This window comes from Ambystoma mexicanum, chromosome 6q (genome assembly GCF_040938575.1).
Source record: "Ambystoma mexicanum isolate Mex_15411 chromosome 6q, UKY_AmexF1_1, whole genome shotgun sequence".
In the NCBI taxonomy this organism is placed as follows: Eukaryota; Metazoa; Chordata; class Amphibia; order Caudata; family Ambystomatidae; genus Ambystoma; species Ambystoma mexicanum.
In genome coordinates this window covers 654,054,181-654,081,410 of record NC_090937.1, presented here as the reverse complement: position 1 = coordinate 654,081,410, position 27,230 = coordinate 654,054,181, and the positions used below count along the sequence as shown (strand labels likewise).

General features: G+C 43.7%; 1 protein-coding gene across 11 annotated transcripts in view; it reads left to right on the top strand.

Annotated features, from left to right (window-relative positions):
• Positions 1-27,230, top strand: part of BLTP1 (bridge-like lipid transfer protein family member 1) — a 2,946,455-nt gene that overhangs the window by 2,444,354 nt on the left and 474,871 nt on the right. For 7 of the 11 annotated variants that reach the window (XM_069631149.1, XM_069631145.1, XM_069631146.1 and 4 more), the window contains 2 exons: positions 9,749-9,811; positions 11,093-11,343. In XM_069631149.1, the coding sequence (XP_069487250.1) occupies positions 9,749-9,811; positions 11,093-11,343 (314 nt within the window). The remainder of the gene's footprint in view (positions 1-9,748; positions 9,812-11,092; positions 11,344-27,230) is intronic. The other 4 variants (XM_069631151.1, XM_069631154.1, XM_069631147.1 and 1 more) reach the window with 2 other exon arrangements.

Genomic DNA, 27,230 nt, shown 5'->3' with positions numbered 1-27,230 from the left:
GCACACACTATCTTACAGTAGGGTGCTGGAGGAGTTACTTAGTATCCCCTTTGTCTAGCTTCTCATGTAACATTTTTATGTTATCCTTTCCTCGATGAATGGCTGGTGGCAGTGGTTTACCTTTAACTACTGTGGTGTGCATTTACCGCGTGCTGCTTTCGCAGCTGCAGTAAAGCACCCAAGGGTGCCATTTTTGTCAAAATGCCCAGTCTTTTTTTTTCACCATTTCTTTGTGGAAAGGTCCTTGAGATTTACTCTGCACTCCAAACCAGGTTTGGTACCTTTGTTCATTTTGCCTTTGGCTGGATTCACGAGTGAAGCCCGCTTCTGGCTCCAGGGTGTCTGGGGGGAGGGGAGACAGGAAGCGAGGGAAGTGCCCGAAACTCCCTTTGCTTAGTCTCCTAGGAGACAGGAATGCACTCTTAGGTGATTGGCAGGCTGTCTGTCCGGCAAGGACAGCCACCCTGCTGGGTGACTGACGGCTAGGCTGGAATGAATGGGAGAAACCTGTATAAAAGGTGAGGCTTTTTGGCTTGGAAGGCAGAGCCGACCACTGGACAAAGGAATCTGAAGAAGAACTTGAAGAAGACGCCTGCCGTTGGGTTGCCCGGTGAAGCCCTGCTGCTGTGCTGAAACTCCAATTTCATTTTGACTAGAGAAGCCCTGCAAGGGAGACTTCTCCCCTTGAGTTGGTGGGACCAATCCACTCCAAAGTAAGCCACCTGGACATCCTCTCAGTGCTGGTTGAAATTCCACTGCAGTTGCTGCTGGAACCGAATATCCAGGGAGAGGAACCCCAGATAGTGTGCGTTGCTTTATGTTCGTCCAAGAGCTCCAGGAAGCTCCTCCGGGCTCCCAGGAAGCAGGACTGACCAAGCCTGAGCCACCTCAACAGAGTGCTGGACCCCAGATGCAAGGAAAGCCCATCTCGACAGCCAAGAGTCTGCAGTGTTGCTATTTCTTTAGACGCGAGAAGCTGAAACCGCAAAGTGCCACTGATTAGAAGTTGGTCCTTCTCCGTCGCCGACCGTCCCATTGCAGTGCAGGAGTCCTACAGACGTCCTCCCTCTTGTCCCAACGACTGAGGCCCAGGAACACGGGATCTGCAGAGCTGCGCAGGAACAGAAGCCAGCCAAAACCCTTTTCTTCTAACCAAAGGTACTGTACAGTCTAAGAGAACTTACCTCTTGTTGTAACCTTACTTGTTCTCTGCTGAGATTCGTCTTGGTTACCCTGTAGAGTTGCTAACAGCTTCTTTACTCGACAAGCCTAATCATCTTGTGGCTCTGCTTTGATTTCTTCTTTTCTACAAAGACTCTAAAACATTGTGCAAGACTTTTACTTAACTGCAAGAAGTGCTTCAGCTCACCTAGACTTTTGCCCACTTGACTTTGGCCTAGCCTGGCGCCCTGAATGACTCTTTTTCCCTCTGACATTGTGTTTGGTCTTCCGTCAAGGAAGGGGTGAACTAACTTTGCATTGGGGGTTACCAAAAGTACTTACCTGCTTCAGAATATTTGTATGATCTCTTGTTTTGTTCTAATAACTTTTTCTTTGACTCCTAGCTCTAATTCTAAATGCAAACAGTGGTATGTTAATGTCCACAGTGTCCTAGTTATTAAAGTCACCAGAGGGTGTAGGAAGTGTCTGTGTGCCATCCCAAAAGGGTACTTGCTAATTTAGAAATATTAAGAGTGTGTATTTTGTAGTGTATTTGTGCTTAACTATTATATTGCCCCTTCTAAAGAAGGCTTACTCAAACTTACTGTTAAATTTAATTAATAATTGTTTAATCAAGAAACCTTGTGTGTAAAAGTTTATTTGAATACTTGTCACTGTCAATCTCTGTGTAACTCCCCTACAGCTTACATTGACCCCTCTTGAGAGAAGACTGGCTGCTCAAAACGCTACCAACCTGTGTAATACAGACTTATACCAAAGGTTGCTTTCCTAATGCCAGGAGGTCAGGGTTTTATTGCACCCAAAGGGTACTGCATACAATCTTGCCTAACACCTACTGCCACCATGCCTGTTGCTCCCTCAGCAGCAAAACCACTTATTGGAATTTTGGCCCACTATCCACCCGTGGGGGAAAGGCAGTTGAAAAAGGGAAGCACACTGCTTCAGATGCCTGGGCACACGGGCAGTGTTCCAGGGTTACTACCTTTGTTCCTGTGATACCCACTATTGCACTTCCTTGCTCCCAGATCTTCTCCTTTCAGAGGTGGTGCAGCCAATAAGTTGGTGCCTGCAGATGAGAAGGTCAAATGTTTCCCTGTATTACTTGGTGCTAAAGAGAGGCTGGGGCCTGCATCCCATTTTGAACCTGGGGTTGCTGGACAAGTTCTAAGGCTCAGGACAAGTTCAAAACAGTCACTCTCACCCAAATCCCTCATGCTCATTAAATGTGTCTGGACGTTCAGGGTGCATACTTCCATGTTGCTATACACCCAAACACAGGCTGTACATTTTGGTTTATGTTCGGGAACAGGCATTACAAATTCAGGGTTCCTTCCCTGTGGCCTCTCCTCTGCCCCAAGCATCTTGACTAAGCTGTTGGCAATAGTCGCTGTGTGTTTTAGGATGTTCAATCTTCATTTCAATGGATTGCTTTTCTCCCGCAGATTCCTCATCTGATAGATTTTCCATTCAGCTTCGCTGCTTCAGAAACCTTTTCGACAGGGGGCGTAGTCGACCTCGACTCGTGCCAATGCCATTGGCGTCGATGAACCCTCCGACATTGAAGGAGACGGGTCCGTCTCGAGCTTTCAAAGCTGTTGATGCTTCGGGATCATGTCTTCTATCGAAGTCGACGGCCACCATATCGGCACTTAAAGACCAGTCATCTCCCGGTCTGATATTTTCAGGGCCATTTCGAATATTGGAGACCAAAGGGATGTCGACCCCATTTACGTAGGCATGGGAGTGTCGGCTCCTTTGAGGTCCACAAGCAGCTACTACAGCTAGCTCAGGGCCTTCATGAGGTCAGTGGTTTGGATACCTCAACAAAACCAGCCCTATACTCATAATTTCTCCAAATACAAGGCTTTGGTAGAAAGAGTCATTGACATCTTAGGATAACAATCCTCAGCAGCGTCAGTGCCAGGGTACGACCTCACTGATATTTTGGATGAAGGTCCGGTGACACAGCGATACATGCCTCTAACCCCTGCAATTGCTGATCCTCTGAACACTCTGTGGCAGCATCTTTGTTGTATTCCCCCAGTTAGTTCCACCATTTCCAGTAAGTATAGGCCAGCTACAGGTAACCCTTCGCTTCTCACCCTTCTCCGGAAGTGCTCGTTTTGCAAGCTGCTACAGTCTCCTCCAGACCAGCTTCTTCAACTTCCACTCTACCTGCTTCCACTTCCACAGTGCCCTCTGCAGCCCCCGGCACAAAGGCTCTCTGAATTGACTTCTTCCATCTATCCCCTGTTGGGTGACAGGAAATCCCTGTTTGGCAAGGAATGCAGAAAGTCCACCGCAGACCCCTGGGTTTTACAACAGGGATATTGCCTTCCTTTTGCCTCTCGCCCTCCAAGCCATCCCCTTTTACACCAACCCTTGCATCCAGAACCTCTCCTGCTGGAGCAGATCCATACACTTCTGGCAAAAGGGGCCATAGAGATGGTACCCTGCTCAGAACAATCCTGAGGTTGGTATTAAATTGTACATTCTGGTGCCGAAGAAGGACTGAGGTCTGTGATCCATCCTGGATCTGCTTCTTCTGAACTTATACTTGTGCAATGACACATTCAAGCTGCTAGCAGTAGTGGTGGCTTGCCTCAGGAAGAAAGGCATTCATGTCTTTCCCTACCTGGACGACTGGCTCATCCGAGCCTGCTCACCAGATCTAACATCAGCACACCTGCACCAGACGGGCGACCTATCTCCCTGGACTTCAATCATTCTCAGGTTTCGCCGTCCCAGTCCCTCTGATTTATCGGTGCGGTTTCGGTGACTTGCCAAGGAAAGAGTTGCAAACATCTTCAACATGGTCCAGGTTTTCCAACCTTGGACGACAGTTCCACCCTTGGCTTTTCTGCGGTTGCTTGGTCTTATGGCATTGTGCATCTTGGTGGTACCAGAGGCCCGACTACGCATGAGGTTGCTGCAGTGGCTCCTGAGCTTGCAGTCGTCTGTTTCAGGGACAAACTTCAGACCTTCTTTTGGTCTCGGAGAGTGTGTGCAGATTCCTACAATGGTGGTCTGTGAAGGACAACCTGCTTAAGAGGTTGCTTTTTAGTCGACCTTGGCCACAAGTGACTCTAATCACAGATGTGTGAAGGGCTGGTGTGCTCACCTCCAAGACCTTATTGTGAGGGGACTGTGGTCTACATCAGAGAGCCGGAAGCAAGCAAGTCTGCTGGAACAGAGGACGATCAGGCTGGCCCTGGTCACTTTCCGAGGATTTGTGGGATTTGTCAATCAACGTCCTGAACGTACTCCTATCTGTTAGATTACCTGCTACTAAGTCCATCTATGCCTGCATTTGGTGTATGTTTTTTTCAGCTTGGTGCCAGAAGAGGGATCTGGACCCTCTTACATGCTCCACTTACTCTGTGTTGCAATTTCTTCAGTCTTTGGCCCAGTTGGGCCTACAAATTGGTATAAAGGGGTATCTGGTGTCCCTTTCGGTCTTCAACGGGACCCCGGTGCAGGGCTCCTTTTTTATGATCCCTATGGAAATTCAATTCCTGTGGGGTCTTTCAAATATGTTTCACCCAGGCCAGTTTGTTGTTGTGCTGTGGGATGTAAATTTTGTTTTGACATTTTTAATGCACGCTCCGTTTGAGCCTCTTCATTCTTGTTCTTTTTTTTTTCAAAATTATTTTTATTGGTTTTTTAACATACAAATGTGTAACATTTAACAGTACAAAATAATCCATTTGCCTCCAAATCCATTCCCTGTCTATTTCACAATGACTTTTCCAATTTCATAAATTGATCAAACAATCCTGAAATTCATTATTCAGCAAATTGGCAGAGGGACGATTAATTCATAGGTAAGAACGTCAAGAAGAGGGAAGAATAACCAAGAGAAAGGGGGGAAACCTATTACAAGGGAACAGAAAGAAGAGAGAAAAACAATGGGTTAGCTCAGTAAATACTCAATTCATATAGTCGGCATCAAGTGTCAAGGATTCATAAAGTATCTCATCTGTTGTGGTTGGAAATACATATGCTCTGTCTGAAACATAATCTAAGAATGGGCTCCAGTTGTTTATAAGTTTCAGGAGTTTCCATTCAAGCATGGCTGTAAGCTTTTCCAAGCCCAACAATTCCCACACCTTCACCCACCAATACGCTATTTGTGGTCCCTCCACAGTTTTCCAAAATCGGGCTCTTGTAATTCGAGCAGCAATACGTTTTTCCTCTAAAGGAGCATTCTCTAAAAGTCTGTAGCACGTTGCTAATTTGTAAGATTGTTTTCCCTCCAGGATCTTAAGTTCTATACCAACTGGGGTTCTTAAAGCGACTTGAAAGGGGTGCCCTTAATTGTCAACCAAACCCCTCTAATACAGCTTCTAAATATCCCCAGGACATGCCTATGGGCATCCAAAGACAATAAAGATAGTTTCCCGGGATCTTCGGGGCCAAGGCTACCAGATCTATAGCTCGACGAACATTATCGTATGTTGAGCGGTTGCGTATGAAACCTGTTTGATCATTTCCTATCAATGAAGGGAGAATTCTTCCTAACCGTCCTGCAATTATTTTACCTAACAGTTTTGCCTCTGTATTTATCAGCGCAATTGGCCGATAGGAGGTGCAGTTCAGAGGGTCCTTCCCAGGCTTCAGCACCAATGTTGTGGCTGATTCAGCCATTGATTTAGTTACTACACCCTTTTCCCAGACAACTTTGAAGAGTTTTGTTAAGTAGGGGGAAAGCACGGTCCTAAAGGTTTTATAGAATTTATTCATAAAGCCGTCTGGCCCTGGAGCCTTACATAGGGGAAGGGATCGAATAGCTGCATCTGTCTCTTCTGGTGAGATCAGTTCTTCCAGAAGTTTGTGAAGTTCCAAAGGAATCTGCGGGAGATGCGCCTCCTGTACAAATTTACGGGCTAGATGTGGGTCTATGATATGAGGAGCTGATTGTTCCCTAAAGAACTTCTCGACTACCTGGAGTTTCTTTATTTCTGAATAGACTCGACTCCCATCTGTATCTCTTAGGGATTCTATATGGTTAAGCCTTCCTTGTTTTTTAAGTTTAGCTACCAATAGCCGTTTGGCTTTGTTTCCCTTCAAATAATAGGGTTGTTTAATACGCATTACACCATAAACCGCCCGGCTCATGTGATGAGCTTCGAGAGCTTTCTGAGCCACCCGTACATCCCTAAGCTCTCGTCGAGAAGCTTTACATTCATGTGCCTCTTCTTTCCTTTGAAGTTCCAGTTCCAGTTCCAATTGGACTTGAGTTTGTCTCCTGGTCCTCCCCCTTTCTATTGTTAGTATCACCGGGGCGTGATCCGACAAAGCCTTCAGGAGGATCTCTGTCAATTGTTTGTGGGATAAGTTCCTTTGAAAGAAAGAACATATCAAGCCTAAAGAACCCTCTATGTACCACAGAAAAGAAAGTATAGTCCCGCTCCCCCTGATGAAAGAACCGCCAAGCTTCAATAAGTGAATGTTCTCTGAGAAGTGTTGTGAAAGCTAAGAAATTATTTTTGTCTGCTGGAGTTGGAGGCAAAGACTGGTCTTTCCAGCGGGTTAATCACTGCATTGAAATCCCCTCCCATAATGACATCCCCTTCTACATGTTCATATAATAGCCTCGACATGGAGGTGAAAAACAGATCTTGTTGGGAGTTGGGTCCATACAGAGATATCAGGGTCACCTTCTTCCTTTGCAGTGTCGCCACTACTAAAATGTATCTCCCCTATTTATCCCGCAAAGTCGTATGAACCTTTATCGGAACTCCCTTCAGGACCAGAATGGCTACTCCGCTTCTCTTTAGCGCTGAAGAAGCACAGAATTTGATGGGGTAAAACTTATAATTTAGTCAGAATTCATCAGAGGGTAAGAGACGGGTCTCCTGGAGAAACAATACAGTGGGGTGGAGTGTGGCCAGACGATGGAAATAAAGCTTTCCGCTTTAGTGGGAAATTCAGTCCCTGTACATTCAGGGTGAGACAGCTTATCTTCTGAAGTGCCATTCTGGTGACCACCTGCACATCCAACAGAACTGATTTCCGACATACGATTCCCCCCAGGCAACCCACTGGCCCCACTTCCACTGCCCAAATAACATGCATCTGGATTTAATGGACCAACCGGGATATACCACTCCCAAGCTTAACCATATTGCAGTGTAGGGTGTCAACTCTGCATAGTACCAACCTTAGTTTATTCATTTGTATTGCGCACCAGACCCAAGGGTATGAGGGCGCAGGAGCAACAAGGTTATTCACTGCTTGGTTACACGTTACAATGCATTACAGTAATTACAATGGGATAATAGATGGTTAAAGCAGTCACGATAAAGGCAAAAGTTTACGGATTTACAATACTCAGCAGTCCACGGTTTGTCACAGCCTCCACAATTGCTACCACTTCTCTGTTCCTCTAAAGCATCTCTCCAATTTGCCTGTTCCTAGTTCCAGCTAGCTTCCACCTTCCAATCTGCTTTGCACGCCCATGGGTTCCACCTTTCATACACAGGTGTGCTGTTAACAGGCAGCAGATGTAAGGTTTCAGGTTTAATTGCCTGGCCCCACTTAAGCTTATTAGTGGGACCTGCCGTAGTATTCCTCCATGGCCCTCTTCCTCGTCCTAGTACTAGAGTGGTGTTTGACATAGGAAGTGTATACTACTCCTAGTCTCCTCTTCCTCATCTTAGCACTGGGTAGGGGTGAAAACAGAAGAATGGGTTGGGATTGACAATGACCCATAAAGGCTGAGGGTGGGTAGGATAGGTTAGTGTTAGGAAAGGGGGGATAATAATCTCCAAGCACTCTCCACCCAGGTGATCCTCCCTCGCTTGTACATCTCCAGGGTCGGGATCCAATAATGATGGCCTTTCCATGGCCATCTGGGCAGAGGCTCCAAGGGGAGCAAATGTGAGGACGCCCTCAGATTTCTCACAAATAATGTTTCCTGCACATTGGCACAATATCTAAGTATAAATGCATCAAGAGCTGCTTCGAGCCATCAAACGAGGAAGTTGTTGAAGGTGTCGAGGCCCATTCAATGAGAGGTTATATTGGCTGATCCGAGGTTAAACAGCTGCCGGTCTGACACTTGGTCTTCTCTCTATCCTTCAGCCAAGTATCACTGTTCGTTACATGTGTTGTCCATACTTTGTTTGCAGCACGTCTTTACTGTGCCGTATTTGATGCATACAATCTTCTCATCGCACTACCATCTTCCTTGTAAGTGGTCATAATACTGTGATTGCTTGCAACCTATTTTGTGCTCTCTGTGTGGCAGTTGTACCATTAACACTAGCCGCTGTGGGTTGAGGGAGAATATGTGGAACTGAGGAATGAGGGCACTTGCAGTATCTTGCACAAACCAGCTCCGAAGTATCCTGTGATGGAGTGATTCATGGTGTTGGATGGAACCATACTGATTTTAATTATTTCAAAAGATGAGGAATCTGTCGAAGATCATTATGTGCTAAAAAATATACAATTATTTTCTAAAACAATTTAGTCTGCAGCAAGTGATCGGTGAGTGACCTTTTTGTTACATGCTTCCATTATTTTTTTTACAATGGTCAGAAATTCTATTTTCAATTTGTCTCTGTGCTCCATTATTCATCATCTATTAACCCCTACAGAAAAGGCTCTCCTCATCCTTTGGCACTCCAATTCTTTTAAAGGCTAGAATGTCCTGCTTTTCAATATTAGGAGGCAGAGTAGTAGTTTACTTTAAATGGTCCAGTTAGCTCTCCATCATCGATACCAGTGTACAGCTGTAGTCCCCTCCTATCAGGTTAGGCTTACGTTATTTTCGACAATTAAAGCAACATCATTTCATTCGCCAAGCTCCCCTGTCATATTAGTGCTTGTTTTTGGTGTTTGACATTTTTCGTTTTTCCTCCCAATGTTATAGGTTAAGAGACACTCCCCCACCCTTTCCCATGAGCAAACTATCCTTCCTTTCCATTTAGACACAGCTCAATCCCTCCCTTTAGGATCAGCCCCCTCTCTTCTTTTTACAGGGGTACTCTCCTTGGCCAGGCCTCCTCCAATCTCAGCACTCCCTTCTCTACTGGAGTCAGTAAGACATTTTTCACCAGTCCAGAAAGACCTGCTGTAGGCAGGTGCCCACTGCATTCTCTCTTCCTAGCTTCTGCTGTCAGATGAACCAATATGCCACCAACGTTCAAACTGCCATGTACCAGAGCATTCTGTCTTGCTTTGTGCCTCAGACTCTGCCATCAACACATATACATAGAAGTCCTTACTGGCCTTTTATGGGGATGTGCTGAAACTCTTTCTATTATTAATTTAGAAAACAGCAAAGTGGCTTATCAGCATAGAAGAGCTCCAATATTGTTGGAACAAATTGTCTTTTCCAACTCCCTTATTCACTTGTATTTATTTGTGGACGTTAGGTATGTAATCAAATTCAACACCATTTAAAAAACAACTGTGAGATTACAAAATTGTAGGATGTGGCACCTCTTGACAGCATTGCCACTTTGATTTGTATTATTTCAGTGATTTATGATATTCATTATTCCTTGAGATTAAATCAAATGTTTTATATACATTTCTTTTTTTCACTTTAACAAAGTTGAATTATACAGTTATGGGAATTACTCGGCAATCCAGCATCCCAGGGGATGGGTATTTTCAGGTATTTGTACAAATAAAAAGTGGCCTCTTCCACGGAATTGAACTAATCCATCCTCCAAAAGCTCTGTTTCTCAATTGATCACTTTTCTCAGACATGCAAACTATGCCAAGCAGAATGTAGATCACTTTTGGGCGGAAATATTATAACAAGGATGTTACAGTAAACACCACATTGGTTATGGGGGAATATATTCAGTCAATTGGCATTCAAGTAGTATTCCCAAAAAACCTGAGAAATATTTATTGTTGATACAGACGAAGCTCATGTCTGATTTGCTTTACTCTATCCACCTACCATGGCTTGAGACCTAGAATGGTGCTTGAGCTTCGATAAATCATTCTACGTGTCATCAGTAGGTGGGCCTATTTCAGCAAACTACCCAGTGCCATTTTCCACAAGAAATATCCTGCCTAAACCGTAAATGGCTAATCTACCCATTCTGAGGTGGGCCAGCATTCGCTAACTATCCAGAAAATGCACAAGCAGATTCCTCGCCCCATTTTAAAGGGTATGTTACCATACGGTTTAACTCGATAAACATTTATCTTCCTAACGCATAGAGAGCTCTAGCCTGGCACTTAATAGTGTTCTCTGTAGGGCAAGGGGCACATTTGCTTGGTAACCTATGTTAATCCATTCTTATAATTGCCATTATAGTTTCTCCCTAGCAGAAAAACTGCTTCTTCAACTTACAGTGCAAGGAGAGCTTGCAACAATTGCATTACAGCTAACCGCTCAAACGGTCTCCTAAATTGGGCACAACTTCAGCGTTAAACTATTTCTGCTCAGTCTCAACGATAATATTTCCTAACAAAGGTACATTGTTGTACATTCTGTGCTGCTTCAGTTTGCATGCTTCTTTTATTCACTAACTAGCACCTCTCCTATTTACAGGTGATCTAAAAAGTTGGCTGAGGTCTTCTAAATTTTCTGTGGTCTTGCTCATTGGGTTTTTGATCAGGTTAATGAGTGCAGTGGCTAACTTGCCTAATGGACTTTTGATTTTCAGCTTTCATAATTGTTTCACTACATAACACTGATTTGCTTTCCGTACTCAAAATTGATGTTTTCATTTGCTACTGATTTCATGTTTTTTTCATGCAAGAACATTTCCATCATCAATATTTCATATCTTCATACTTTGGGTTCCAAAATCTGGTGCTTCTGTCTTTTCTAAAAGAGGAACTATTCTCACTGTATTCTCCACTACATTTCTTTCTGATTTTTTTCATCAAAGAAAACTATTAACTGAATACCAAATTGTTTTCTTTTTGCAATCAGTTTCCAGAGGAGACAGAAGTTGACCTTTTGTCCGTAACCATTGATGGTCCATCCCATTACTCACCCATTAGTGAAGGATCATACTCAGTGTTCAGTTCACCTAATACTCCGCTAGTCTTTTCACCAAGCGTTCCCTTCCAGCCTGAAGAGGCAAGGCGTGAGGACAGCGCATCATCCTCCAGTGAAGACTCTGAAAAGGAAGAGGAGCACGAGAAGGAGAGATTGAAAGCCTTCATTAGCAGGAAACCCCAGTAAGTATTCTTCATTGTTAATTAGAACATCCGTTTTCTATGACTAGGAGCATTGATCACCTCCTTCTCTTACTATCTAAAAACTGCTAAGTTCTACCTAGATGTAAGAGTGATGCCACCTGCATATATTAACTGTTTGATGACAGCATTTTAATTGAGATTTCTCAGCACATGACGACACCCAACCACTTCTTTCAAGTCCCATTATTTTGGCATTTGTGGATTGGCAAGAGGGGCTCAAAACCACTTTTTATCCCTCACAGATGAAAACAGTTTGAGTGAAGGCAAAGTGGGCCAGGTATTCTTTGGCATTTCATTTGACGCCTGAAGAGCAGAGTGAATGAAAGCAATAACATAGATAGACATTACTTGGCTTAACTGCCAGTTCTCTGCCACAGTCAACAAGAGGATTATAGCCTTTGCCCAGAGCACACAGTGTGAGGGCCAATTTTATGGTGTAGTTTCATTACATCTATTCTCAGACAGATGATTATCCAGTTAATTCAATCCAGGCCCAGAATAAACGCACAGAAACCTCCCCCAATTAAAGAATATGGGCACACCACATCTATTATGTATAAAGCCGAACAAGTTGCAGAATTTGATACCTTTACTGAAATACCTGAAAAATCTATGCAGAGATGGAACAGCACATTATCTTACAAAGTCCCACAGACCTTGTCATCAGACGTTGCTGAGTGAAATGATTTGTAAAGAAAGGCCACAGCACAGATCATTCTCAAAGAAAAAAGTAACATTTCGTTGGCAATGAATGAATGGAATTGCGGGTCTGGAATTGCTTTATCCTCAGAAAGGCCATAAAAACACCTGAAACTACGGGACATAAGGGGTTGAAAACAAAACACATTCTGAGAGTTACATTTAACAGAAAAAATAAGTATTTACCCTTTACAGTTACCTGTGGAGCCACACTGAGGGCAAGAAGGGAACACTGAATCCTGGCTGCATAGACGAGAAAATGCTTAAAACATGGAAATCTTAGGGAAGACCACCAGGGAAGCAATAGTCATTTGTGGCCATGTTTTGTTATGCTGGAATACATCAGCAATTCATTGCTCTTTTGCTCTTAAACTGCACCTTACATCTGTCCATTCCTGTTGACTGCTGACAAGATTGTACCAAGAACATATCCAATATTCATAATTAAAGTGTTTTTCAACTTTTACATAAATAAGACGTGTGGCATTACAAGTTTCATTTTCTAATCCTACAATACAATATTGGGGCATTTCATATGCCAGATGTCAAAAGGTCCATGCAATATTCCTTTGACAGCACAAATGCATGTGAACCAACCCTCGGTACAGTATGGAAGCACTTAAGGGTCACAGTTTTCCAAGCAAAAATACAGTTTACAGTTTTGACTTATTCAACTGGAGACATAGCAACAATTGCTGTGCTAGCCCAAAACATGCAAATACATGAGATATACAAAGCAGTGACATGGAGATTCATGTCTTCATAATGCATTACTGCATGGTTGTGAAAGCCACTGCAAACACATAAGTGGGAAATCAGCACTCAAAAATCTTTTCTGATTGCGTTTTAGCTGTGATTCCTGCAACATATAAATAAATGCTCCTTGGTACTGTAAGGGAAAAAAACAAAGACACAGTCCAAATAATGGGTGCGGTACACTTGGTAGATGTTTTAATGGCAGCAAATCAAAAGCAAAAATAGTATGCATCAATGAGACCAGTTACCCGAACAAAATCCAACCTGAAATTGCCCCTCCCAAATTGACACAGTTCTTTGACACTTTCAAACATATTCAAACCTGTGAGAGGGGCGTGGATTTATACACTCATAAGATCATCACTAAGGAGTAGTCTTTCAGTTTCTGGCTTATCACAAGAACTTTAAACCAATGCTATAACTCTTACGCTGCTCCTGTCCCTGTATGGTGCAGCCCACTTCCATTCTGCAGCTGTGGGCTCGTTATAAAAGATTTGCTAAAGCTGATCTAGTTTCGTCTCCAAACCAGTGTCAGCCAGTATTAGCCAGAGCAATTATAAGATATAGTTTAAGAAAAGGCCTCACCTTGAAGTGGGCAGATTTATTAGCATAAAGGATCTAGGAACTATGCTCGACCTGGGAAATTGATGCTTTCTGATCTATACCAAGGCCGATTCCAAAATCCATTTCACTAGGTCAGATAGGCAAAGGTTGAACAAAAAGAGGGCTACCAGGCACCCGTGCCTCACTCCCCTTTCATAGAGATTGGTTTGGAGAGATTCCCGAGTTTATTTAACCTAACTTTCAACTCTGAGTTCTTATGGAGCTTGATCAGAATAGGCAGCAGGTTTTCCGGAAGTCCCCATTCTCTTAATTTCCCCCAGAGGTGGTCCAAGTTGATTGTATCAAATGCTTGGGACAGGGCGATACATGCCCCAATCAAAGCTTGGCCGCCTTTGGTGAAGGATAAACAACGAACAGCATTCAAGACAAGACTGTTTAGAGATATCGAAAGGCCTCTGCAGGACCCAATTACATGTTTTGAGATTATACCCTGGGTTTTGGCCCATATTTCCAAGTCCCTCAGAACTAACCCGGCAAAGATTTTTCTGTCTGTGTACAAAAAGAAAATTGGACGGTAATTTACGGGGTCGAAGCAGTCCCCTCTCTTAAAAATAGGGATAATAACCGCCCTTCTCCATGTCTAGGTATTTGCTTAGATTCGATTATTCCCTTGAACAAAGCCGACAAAACACGGGCCCAAAGGTCAGGATCTGACTTAAGGATCTCTTTGCTCAGACCGTTAGGTCCAGAGGATCTTGAGCATTTCAATATGAGGGTTTTAATTTCCTCTTGTGAAAACTTCAAGGACCACACTATGTCCTTTTTGGTCTTCAAATTATCGATACAGGCAGATCCATAAATCTCATAGAAATGATCCACCCATACTTGCTCCTGGATCACTCCATCCTGAGCCGTATTAGCCGGGTTGTCCAAAGAGCCTGTGACGGCCCAAAAATTGCAGGAGTTATTTTGGCAAATGGCCCTCAACATAGCTTCCCCCTCCAGTTGTGCTTGTATCCGATGGGATCTAGACACGTTTCTATATGTATTTTTTTAGAAGTATCACTTCCCTGCCATATTCCTTTGTGTCATTAATCTTTATCTTGAGGATTCCTATAAGCCTCCTCATCTCCCTCCCCCCGCCCCCAAGTCTGAACATCAAAATTATGGGGATGTTTGACAATCTTCGGGATAGAGGACACAACAGGAGGATAATGTCCCATAGGAAATCCACAAAGGTATTAGGCTTACAAACCCTCTGTAGGTCTATTTCTGACATGGAGTTGGTCACCCACCCCAATCGGTTAACCAAACCCCGACCACTACCTTTCAGTCTTCTAACTCTGTTCCCCCTCTTATTAAACCAATGGTTCGGGCAGAAAATATTATTGTCCCTATGGTTCGGCCATGTGGTTTTAACCATAATTCGATCGATGGTACAAACATTTCCTATGCACCTTGCCAGGTTTTCGTCTCTTGAACACAAGTAAAATCAGACAGCAGGGCGCGGCCATCTTGTGATGATCTTAACATTTTCCGCATCGTCCTGGGTGACCTGCGTTTGCGGCACTAAATCATATACCCCGCCCCTGAGCCTGACATCACTAGACGCGTACCGCCCATTTCCCCGACGCCAAAGCACGTCTCGTGTCAACATTCTCTGCGCCTCAGCTAATGACGTGTCGCCATGGAAACGGCAGGAAGCCTCTTTCCTCGACAAGTATAAACAGAGGGTTTCAAAACACACAACAGCAGTTTTTCTTTTCCATTCCTCTCGCTGTATTTCTTTGAGTATTCTGTGACTCGTTTCTGTGCTCTGGTCGGCTACCTTCGTTGTTTGCAGCCCGTGTGAACAGATACCAGTACAACCGCTATAAATTATTTTCATTTCTTTACCACACAATGGCATCAATAATGCCCTACCTGTACAAGCCTGAGTATTCCGAGGAGGAATTACTGGAAAGAGCAACCTCTGTAGACGATGGGGATTTGGACAACAGTTGGGCGGACGTTTCAACAGATGAAGAGCCTGGGACTAGTCGCATGGACGGTGTTTCCACCTGGTGTACCTGCAATCGGTGTGCGCTAATGCCAACCGAGGTGGAGAACTGCTGCTGCAGAGAAAACTCTGGATGCTTGTCCTACATATCGCAAGGCGATCCACAGCCGCAATGCGTTACCAAGCTGCCAGACTTCACGGCAGTCTGACTCACACGGTCCGTGTTGAGGATTTTTATGGTGCTTATGCACGAACTTCGCGCAACAGTTCGCCCTCGTAATCCAAGTAACGAGTAAGTGTAGTCTGGTTGTGATGTCAGTTAGGCCACTACTATTTCACCGTTGTCCCCTATATTCCCCGTAACTTCAAGATATCATTGTCATATCAGTTTAGTCTTGCAATTCTCTAGTAGTAGTCGCATAAAAGTCATTCAATATTGTGTCGTGTCTAGTTAGCATTTGTCCTGGCAAAAATGCCATTGCATACAAGAATTGTCATTGATAACTAAGGTTTAATACACTTATCTTGGTCATTTAAAAACAGATTGTATCTTTCTCTTTCATAGGTGGTACTGGCTGGTGGCCTGTCGTTCGTACACATGGTGGCTTCATGGGAGGCTTGGACACCGCGTTCGACGAGTAATACCCGCCTGTGTCATTGGCACCATTAGACACACTTTCTCAGCGACAGTGGCCAGTACAGAGGATTTTCCTTCGCCAATCTGCAACCAGACCTTTACAATGTGTAGTATTTTTGTGCCATCAAAATAAGAAACCAAATAAAACACAACATATTTTTTATCAATGGTGGTTTCAGTTTTTAAGTGAAACAAGTGCGTTTCCATTCAGCAGTGTTCCGGTACATTGTCTGCACGCCTCCCGGCCCATCCATCCCACCCCCCTCTATCAAAGGCAGTTCGCACCAGTAGATGTGCGCTGCCATGGGGGGCTGTCGAGCACAAAGGGCCAAGGTGCCAAACAACATGTACACTTCAAAAGGTATCCCACGCCCAGGGGCCATTGCACACATGGCCCCCTCAGACCCTGTGTCTCCAGGCAGGCCTCCCCTGAAGCAGACCGCGCCCCTGCAATCCACATAAGTGTGTCTCCATTCAGCAGTGTTCAGGTGCCTTGTCTGCACGCCTGTCATTCGCCGTCCTGTTTGGCGTTTGTATCCGCGTTGGCGATTACGCGCTGGAAGGGCGTGCGGAGGTTCCACTACGTGATTTCTCTGTTACTCACCCTACGGTCTAGTGGTTTTCCAACATGGCGTCGCTGGTAGTATTTCTTTCCTCCTCTCCCAGCGATCGCGGCGTTGCAACCCCCTTCACTGCGCTAGCTCGCTGCTTTGGGTTTACACGCTAGTTTTCCAGCCTTGACCTCCTCGGTCACTTTCTGTACTTTCGGTCCGCCCTCTCCGGACTATCTCTCTCTCCCCCTTCCTTCCCTCAGCTCTACGGTGCGCTGCTCTCCGCGCCCGCCTCCTCTGCCTTACCTTTCGGCTGCGCTGTCATTCAGCCGCCCTGGTTCCTGTTGCTCCGGAGTTGTTTTCTCTGCTGGTACCCTTTCCGGTGGCTAACTTTCTCTCCGGAACCTTCTTTGCTTCGGATGTCCGGCTTTGCCTGCTCCCATCAGCTAACTGCCTCAAGAACTACAACTGCTTGCTCCAGATCCTCTCAAACCGCTGCACTCCTCGGAGGGTTTTTTCTGCCTGAACAGGCTTTTTCCCTTCGTACTGTCTCGCCTCGGGAAGGGGGTCCCAGGCTTGCTATACTTTAGCACTCACTGTGGCTTCCTCTCGAGACAGATACTTTCAACACAAAAAGGAGAAGGACTATCTCTCTCACAGGCAACTGCAACCGGAGGACTTTGAATCAGGTGAGGAGAGTGGGGAGGAACGGGAGTTAGCAGAATCGGCCAAAGCGGACAACGCCTCCCGGCCCATCCATCCCACCCCCTCTATCAAAGGCAGTTCGCACCACTAGTTGTGCGCTGCCATGGGAGGCTGTCAGGCGCACGAACGGCCAAGGTGCCAAACATGTACACTTCAAAAGGTATCCCACGCACAGGGGCCATTGCTCACATGGCCTCCTCAGACCTTGTGTCTCCAGGCAGGCCTCCCCTGAAGCAGGCCGCTCCCCTGCAATGTACATAATGCCACGACATATACAGTCATTCATTCACAAACACACCCCTTTTTGTTATTCTTTATAAACCACTGGATATTTACCATGAGAACATCCTTCAGCACTGCAGGTCAACTCATAAACGTGCTACTCTGTGACCTCTTAGAGTGAACTCGTCATTGTGCTACCTGTGAACATCTCCCTGTTCTCCTGCCACTAATTACTCTGTTTGCTGAATCCAACTGTTTGTTGGTCAAGGTAAGGACATCTATCCTAATCATATCTCCTTCATTTGTAAATGTATATCTATTCCTAAGTATCTAACTCAGTAGTGCTATGTTAATTTGTATCATTGCTATTGACTGTTTCTTTTATTATGTTATCGATATATACATTTTTATCATTGTCAATTGGCATAGTATTGCATCCTTCACGGACCGTGTCTATAGTATAAGCATGTTTCCTTTTCGTGCATGATAGAACATTCAAGGGACGAGTAACATGTTCTGATTTTCAACACACCAATGAATCGTTTGTGAAATTTATCCTATAATACAGCCGCACACGCTGCACTGGTTTTGCTGTGGTGCCCAAAAGAAAGCGTGCAAAGAACAATGTATGGTCCAATTAATTCTTTCTCACATGCTTATGCAAAATCATTTTCTAATAATGTTGACCTTTATTTGCAGAATTTACAACAATGCCTGCATGTTCTGTTTTTGGTTGCCCTTCGAAGACGCATGACAAATCCGAAGGCATTACAATGCATGTATTCCCTCAAACTGTTGATCGAATAAGAGAATGGGTCAGACGTTGCGGATATCCACCGGAAGAGCTTGAAAGTAGAGTCAACCAAGTCTTGGAGGACAAGAGGGGTCATTGATACCGCATCTGAAGCCTGCACTTCTCACCGGATATGTACGACACATCCTTGTACACAAAGAGGAATCAACTGAGAACAACTCGGAAATTGCTCCCAAACGCTATTCTGACTTTACTCGTGAAAATGCCGTCACAGGTGAGTCACGCTTCCGGATTTAGCTTTACGCCTGTATTTTCGGTGTAAATGCCACTTGTAGTACTTTCCATATTTATGTGGTTAAATAGCTGTTGAAATAATGACTTTTTTGCTAAACATCAGTCCTTGTTTTGTAGAACCCACATAGAAAAATAACTGCTATATTATGCATTTCAATAAGTGTAATTTTCTCGTATTCAGTCTCCTTACATGCCATTTTGTAATGTTGGAATTTCTAAATCGAATAATACTTTCCCTTTACAACTCCATGACTATCCACCGAATATGAAGGAACAAGATTCAACATCGATGTCTTGCCTGGAGTCAACAACCACTTTGAGTGCGTATCAGGTAATATTACCTAGCTATTCTGTTCCAAACTGGTTTTATGTACCGAATTCTAGATAATCTGATCATATTTTCACAATGTATCATTTCTTTACCACTTTACGGTTGATATGTACCTTTGTCGTCTTTCAAAATTGTGTGTCCCATTTCCAATCTTTTCGACCTCACTAATGCAAGTACTTTGTTTCAGGGAGATGCTGAAGCGTCCACTACAATCCGAACACCCCTCGTAGTAGATCCGGTGTCAGGGCTATGGGTCTTCATAGCTCAATAGGACGAGATAATCTGATCATATTTTCGCAACGTATCATTGCATTGCACAATGTTTCTTTACCACTTTACTGTTGATATGTACCTTTGTTGTCTTTCCAAATTGTGTGTCCCGTTTCCAATCTTTTCGACCTCACTAATGCAAATGCTGTGTTTCAGGGAGATCCTGAAGCGTCCTCTACAATTACATTATTCATTGGGATTTTTCCGGAACAAGACCTTACAGTTGATCCAGAGCCAGAGGTATGCGCACTGACAGTACCATCGAATAAAAGAAAGTCGGTCTAATTAGATGTGTAATGCCAATGACTTATTTTAAATGGATACTATTTTTTGTAGGGAGGTATACAAGATCCGTATATTGAACCGGAGGAACGTGTATCTGAGTCGGTCCGCAAGTTTGCTGATGTTAAAGTAAAGAAGGTTTCAAAGAAAATAAATAAAAATAAGGTAAGTTATAAACACTTTCTATTGTTGGCAAATGTTTTGTGTTAAGGCCTTCATTATATGCTTTTTTAAATGTCAATTGAACAACACTGTATGTTGGATTTAAACTGAACATCCCTTTTCCTATCTGTCCTGTAGTTGCCCGATGGAGTACGGACTATGCAGACACAGACAGTGATACAAATGACAGATGCTGCTTGCCAAACTGTTTTCACCATGGAGGAACTATTCATTGAGGCACGTCGTGTTCACACTCGAGATGCCTATGTCCAATGGCCAGAAAATTAATTTAATAAGACCGACGATTCCAGCAAAGTGTTCTTGGACCATTGCTACAATGCGCCCGCTCTTCCAGAGGAAGGTGCAATTGAACTTATAGATGATGGTTTAACATTACTAGATGAGCACTTGACACAATCGACACCCGCCAAATAAATGCCCCCCAAAAAACAGTCCACATTGATGTTTTCTCCTATCCATCGTCAAGTAACAGATGTTGAAATGACAGAAACTGAAGCATCAACACAATTGACCGACAAAACGGACAAAGATATCGACTATAGTATGTCCGGTTTTGCTGATATGTCCACCACGGGTCAGTCGGAAACAACAATGTTGCCAGATGACAGTATTATAAAAGACGCCAAATACATAGTATTTGACAGCAGCTTGATGGAGATTATAAAGATGCTGAAATGTGTGCATTCAGTGGGAGCGGAAGTATGTGGAAAGCCATTGGTGAGCGTGACTCGTCTAACACAAGGCAGTAACCTGAAAATACATGCCACCTGTGAAAAGTCACATAAAGCATTTTCATGGTCCGCTCAACCGATGCTGGGGAAACTGCCAGCTGGCAATCTACTGTGTGCAGCGGCTTTACTTTTCTGTGGCTCTAGTTTCACGAAGTTATCCAGTTTCTTTCAGTTTGTGGGACTCCATTTCATTTCTAAAATCCAATACTACAAATACCAATGTGATTATCTATTCCCTGCAATTAGTGATGCTTGGAAAATTGAACAATTGGCTATTGAAAGTACATTCCCCGACAAACGGTTCAGGCTAGCCAGCGATGGACAGTGTGACAGCCCCGGATTTTCTGCTAAGTACTGCACCTACCATTTTCAGGACATAGAAAGTAAGAGAATTGTGAGTTCGGTGGTCGTGCAGGTGTCCCAATGTAAATCCTCGGAGGCCATGGAGAAACTTGGTTTTATAAATTCACTGGAAGATCTACAATCGAGGGGAATGCAAATCGAACTCCTAGCCACGGAAAGACACGTTTCAATAGCCAAGACAACGAGAGAGCAGTATCCAAATATTAAACATCAATTTGATGTATGGCATGTTGCCAAATCAATTAATAAAAAAATCTCGGCTGCAGGGGGAAAAAAAAGGTTTTGAAAGTATTTCGCAATGGTCCCAGTCTTTCAGCAACCATCTTTGGTGGAGCTCCAAAACATGTGATGGGTCTGTGGAAATTCTACTGGAAAAATGGCGCTCACTGATGCACCACTGTTCCAGCGTTCACCACTGGACAGAAAACCAACATTTCCACCAACGTGAAAATGGCCCTTTGTCCCCAGAGCAGGCACGGAAGAAGTGGTTGATACCATCTAAACCTCCACACCAAAGCCCTTGAGAAGATTGTGTTTGATAAAACTCTATCAAGAGATCTTAAGGGACGCTCAGAATTCTGTCACACAGGAGATTTGGAGGTGTTACACAATATGTGCCTAAAGTACAGGCCAAAGAGATTGCATTTTGGCATCCAGGGAATGAAATGTCGGACTTTGCTTGCGGTATTAGCGCATAACGAGAATGTGGACTGGGAACAATCTAGGACTGCAGGAAACTTAGGGATGCTTCGCTACACTATGGCCTTTACGAAAAGAAGCAAAAAAATGGGTTGTCAAACCAGTATATGAGGAAATGGAATTCGATTTTGTGAAAGATCTTATTGTTAATGTCGTTGAGATGCATACTCAGGGAATTGCGAAAAAATCTGTTCAGAGCACACATACATTGCCACAAAACATTGCCAGCGTGCCATGTCCACCCAAAGCAGAGCTTGTTAAATCATTCAAAACCCGGTTCAAATGATTACTGTCTTGTTTTTATTTTTGCAGAAAATGTTTCTATAATTTGTATAAATAAAGTATGCATTTTTTCTTTTGAAATCTATCCTCTGTCCTTTTCTTAAAAATATATTACAATTACTACGATTGCTTTCACATTTCACAGTTTAGTTGAGATACTGTGGGACCTTCATTTTTCGTGTTAATGACTAATGGGTAACAATGTGTAAGAATATTTGGGTTTTGGCAGTTGACTTGCAATAAAGTTCCCCAAAAAGCAGAATAACTGCTGGACCTACAAAAGGGATTTAGACCTAGGCCACAAAAAAGTTTAGGCACGCAATAAGTACTGACTGTGAAAACATGCCATGGGGGTAGTATGCCATGAGATAAGCAGAGGTGGCCCTATTATTAGACACATTTTGACTCCGTTTTTGTGTTACACTGACTATAATTTGGGAATAGGGGGCATTCTGTCATTGGCAAATTTCACCTACAGCTGAGCAGCGCCACGAACAGCGAGCAGTGACAAGCCCCCAATTTTTTCATCCAGGGCCCGTGCTTCAAAATTCATGTTCTCATGGATGCGTTGACGGGGGATGTTGCAAAGTAAGAATGTATGTTAATTTTGAGTGAAGGTCACCAGCTTTAAATTTTAGCTTGGGAGCTGTGAGGCCCCACTCGTCCCTCGCACAGTATAAGGTTCTATTGTTTTTTGACCTCGAGAGGTAGGGACCTTTCCGAAAGGGATTGAATTGAAGGGGGGTGTAATAACGTATGATATAAGGTTGCACATTCCGAAACTGCACCTAGTTACATATAAGTTCAGTTTATGAGAAAAAGTTGACACGAACGGGGGAGTCTGCATCACGGTCTGCATTACGCCTAGAGAATGGATATTGCGAATATAATGTAAGTTTCTCTTCAGACGATTTCATATCAGAACTAATCGAAATACGCATAGCTGACCGTTACTGATGTGTGACATTGTACTTGTTCGTTCTCTTTGGCATATTGCAATGAAGTGCTAGTACAACCTTTGTGTGCAGGGCTATCTACCGGGCAACAGGGGCGGGCCAGCATCGAGACGCATGTAGACCACTACTCGTTTCTCCCTGGCTCTATGCTAATAAATCATTACATTGTTTTTGCACCTCAAATTCTTGCACCAGTTTACGCATTACGTTTAGAGCTCAACATTCTCATTCGCACTATCCTCTGAAGCAAATAGCAGAGTACTTTGATATTCCACGTTGTATTCTCTCGTTTCACATTGTGTCACCTCTGCGCTAATAAAGGAAATGAATAATTGTAATAAAGGTCGGCTACTGAGACACTTTTTGATTTTTATCTTTTGCAAACAGGTACATTGTGCCGTTCTGCGATTGTCATCTATTCCAGACTCCGACCGATGGCTTCTTTAACCGCTAGCTGCAGCTACATGTCAATCACTGGATCTACTTGACCGTCTTTTGGGACGACAGACAAAGGTCCAATCTGTCCGTACGCAGTACCGGTGATTAGGAGCAACATAACAACCTTTACGGTGGTCTAGTGCCAAGTTGAAGCACCAACCTTGCAATTCACTGTGCGACCCAAGTGCTTCATTTGCCCAAAACGAACACCCTGTGTACCCAAAAGGAACAGCGCGTGACTCACGATAAACATTTGCGGATTTATGAAATGAGAGCAAAGAAGAAAAGTTTCATTTTAATTGATAAGGTCACACGCTGATTGTTATCAAAACATTTAATGTGAAATAAATGTACTTTACCAATTATACAGTCTTGTTGTTTCCTTTTAAAGTACAGTTTCATATTCCTAATTGTGACGCGCCGCGCTGTGAGACGATGTGTGTTGTTTTCCGGGTTCCGCGTCTAGTCGCTTTGGGATGACTGGGCGCGTTTGGCCACGCTACCCAGCAACGTCACGGAGAGAGGCGGAGAATATAAATGATTTGGTGATGTCAGGCTCAGGGGCGGTGGATATGATTTAGTGCCGCAAACGCAGATCACCCAGAGCGATGCAGCAAGTGATAAGATTATCACAAGATGGCCGCGCCCTTCTGCCTGATTTTGCTTGTGTTCATGAGACGAAAACTCGGGTAAGGTACATATGAAATGTTTGTACGATCAATCGAATTATGGTTAATAGCACATGGCCGAACCATAGGGACAATAATATTTCTGCCCAAACCATTCCTTTAACCATCAGTTCTTGGCCCAATCGATGTGGCAGGACCTGTGTTTTTTGTTTCTTAACAAACTCTGCTTCCAAGATGGCGTGATCTCTCGGCAAACCGTTACTGATAACAAAACGAGTACAGCTTCCAAACAAAGTTCTTGACAAAAATAAGTAGTCAATTGTCGAAAAGCTTTCCTCCCTCATCCAAGTAGGGGTCGGGGAAGTATCCCCCTCAATAGAACCGTTGCCCATAAGTATCTCCCCATTATTAGAAGAAGGCTTGTGAATTGAAGACCCCAGAGCGGTACTTCTTGTGACGTGTTTTAAACTGATACATTTTAAATGCCTTCAGAGAGTGTATTTAACCCCAAGCCTGATGGGTAAGATAAAAGGTAACCCGGAAGAGAAGTGTCCTAAATGTGGAACTGTGGGAGATACATTTTACACTTGTAGTGGGAGTGCCAGTTAGTGCATGGGCATTGGGAGGCTGTGATTGCAGAATTAGAATGGTTGCTGCTTGCAGGATGGTCTTGGCCGTTAAGCTCTGCCTGTTGGGGTTAGTGACTGTTAAGAGAAAGAGTAAGCTCAAAACCAAATTCATCTTGTTAGGGATTACTGTAGCTGAGCGACAAATTGTGCTGCAATGGAAAGCGTCCTCATCGCGCCTGTCATTTGGCGCCTGTTTGCCAGTCTGGGCACTACAAGCTTAGAGTTCTGCGCAGGGTACTGGGCTTCCTCCCTGCACAGTGTCACACCCCAGTGGTTGCTGCACTGGTGCTTAGTGTTCTCGATTACTGTAATTCCTTGTATCTGGCTCAGCCACTCTATTTAGTTAATTGCTTCCAAGTCCTCAAAATGTGGCCACCAGACTGGTGGTTCAGACTCCTTATCGTATGTTTGCTTCCCCTGCCTTACAGCAGTTGCATTGGCTGCCTGTCGCCCAGAGGGAGCAGTTTAAATCCATGTGCATTGTACATCGGGTGGTCTTTGGCCTAGGAGCCGAGTATTTTCAGGGCAAGTTTCGCCCTTACATTCCTAACCGTCCACTTCATTCCCACAAGTCCTGCACTATCTCAGTTCCCCGGGTGCAGCTTTGTTGGGTCGGGGGATGTGCCGTCTACGTAGCTGCAGCGAGATTCTGGAATTCTCTCCCTCTCTATCTTCGGCCAACGGCTGATCATCTGTATTTCCGTCAGTTGTTAAAGACCTTTCTCTTTGATTTTGGTTAGTGAGGCTGGGCTCACTTGTTTGTACTCTGCCTAGCGCCATGATGCCCCTGGGTGAATGTGCGCTGTATAGATTCATTAAAGGTTCATTTAGGATAACATAAGATGATTTGGTAATATGATGAAGTGTGCGACTGCAGAAAGGAACCTCCGGGTATGGAGACAGAATATAGCGAGGATGACTCATTTTATTGTATATAGGATGAATTCATAGATACCACACTCATGTCCCCCATCTCATGCTACTGTAAGTGTTGTTACCATATTGGCAGTATTACGATAGGTCTGTTAGATACTTATGGTCACGCCAAATGGAGAAACCACATATGACACTAATATAATTTGTGATGTCCCTACATATCAAGGTGGGAACATCTTAGATTGGATATTAACAAGAAATCAGTCATCTCCCTATTGGATATTCAAAAATGTATCTAATCGGATCACTGTATTGCGCAGTTTGATATTCATGCCCCTACCTTTTGCAAGGAAAGATAGTCGGATAAATACTAGACCCATTCTTCTGAGAAGTACTTGCAAAGTTACACATGTGATGTTTCATTCTGTTATTACTACCCAGTTAACTTCTCTTGAACAGAATATCTCACTGGAGCACTTTACTGACCAGTTCCATACTATCACCAATGGGGCTTTTGAAAAACTGGCACCCATGAGGCTAACAATGAAGAAGAAAACTACTCTAAATCAATAGTTTTCTGAAGAAGTTATAGCAGGTGGTAAACTGAAACGTATGGCAGAGAGGAGGTGGAGGAAAAATCCCTCTGACTCTACTATTAAAACTTATAAGATGGCAGCCAAAAGCTATCAGATAACTATCCTTAAAGTCAAAAAGGAAAAGCTAGAGGAAAGGATCATGGGAGCTAGATTTAGCTCCAGGGAGTTGTTTGTAATTTTGAATTAACTGAAGGGTATAGTTATTGATACTGATGTGATCATTGGTAACTCCTGGTGCCAAAAAATCCATAATGTGTTTACTCAGAAAATCAACCAACAGGTGAGTATCTCCAGTGGTACAAATAAGATACCAGGTCCCGATTTTAATCTTAGGGGCCGTAGTATGGAGTCAGATACCGCTGCTGGCACCTTTTTGTTTTTCATTCAGTTTCAGAGGGTGAAGTCCTAGAAATAGTCTCCAAAATGAAACCTACTTCCTGCATTGGAGATGTTTTTCCTGCCACTTACTTTATAGAATATTTGTCAACCATTGTCCCCTGGGTTACGGCATTTATTATTTGTCATTCCAGGAAGGACCCGTCCCATTATATATTAAAGAGGCATGGATCTTGCCATTGTTAAAAAAGGACAATTTAAATCAGAATGATCCTGCTAACTATAGACCCATAACAAAGGTTCCACATTTGCTGAAAGTTAGACAAGGGTGCTTGCATACAGTATGAGATATTTGTTGAACAGAAGGGAATCTTGGCCAAGGGACAATCAGGTTTTCATAAAAAATATAGGACTGAAACTGCGCTCCTGGATATGAAATTGTGCATAGCAGATATTATAGACAGCAGTGGATTAGCAGTGCTACTATTGCTTGACCTGTCCGCCACCTTTGATTAGGTGCATCATGAGATGCTGGCGGACAGGCTGGTCAATGTAGGTAGCTGTTCAGGGCTAGCTGCAAAATGGCTTAAATCCTTTCTTGGTCCAAGGAAGAGTAGCAAAAGAGAACTATTCCTCACAGCAAGTTCAACTTAACTGTGGCGTTCCGCAAGGTTCTTGCTTGTCACCGTTGCTGTATAATATCTATTCTAGACCTCTGTTTCACCTCCTTGATGGCCTTGGTGTAAAATGTGCAAATTATGTGGATGACGCCCAGATCATCTTAGTTATCTGGATCCTATGATAAAGATCTAGTCAAAGTAAGTGAGGTTTTTGGTGCCATTAAAGCATGGATGAGAATGAACTTCGTTGCTTTGAATGATAAAAAACATAAATATTGATTCTGGGCACGGATGCTAAATTGAAAAATCTTGACTTGCAATATGAGGCTTTTGTGATTGAGGGCTCTACGATACAGGTCTTGGATCATGTAAAAACCTTGGGTGTCTGCTTTGATCCCAGACTTACCTTAAAAAAAACATGTCTACTATTTGAGCTCTAGCTGTGCTTACATGACTCAGCTTCT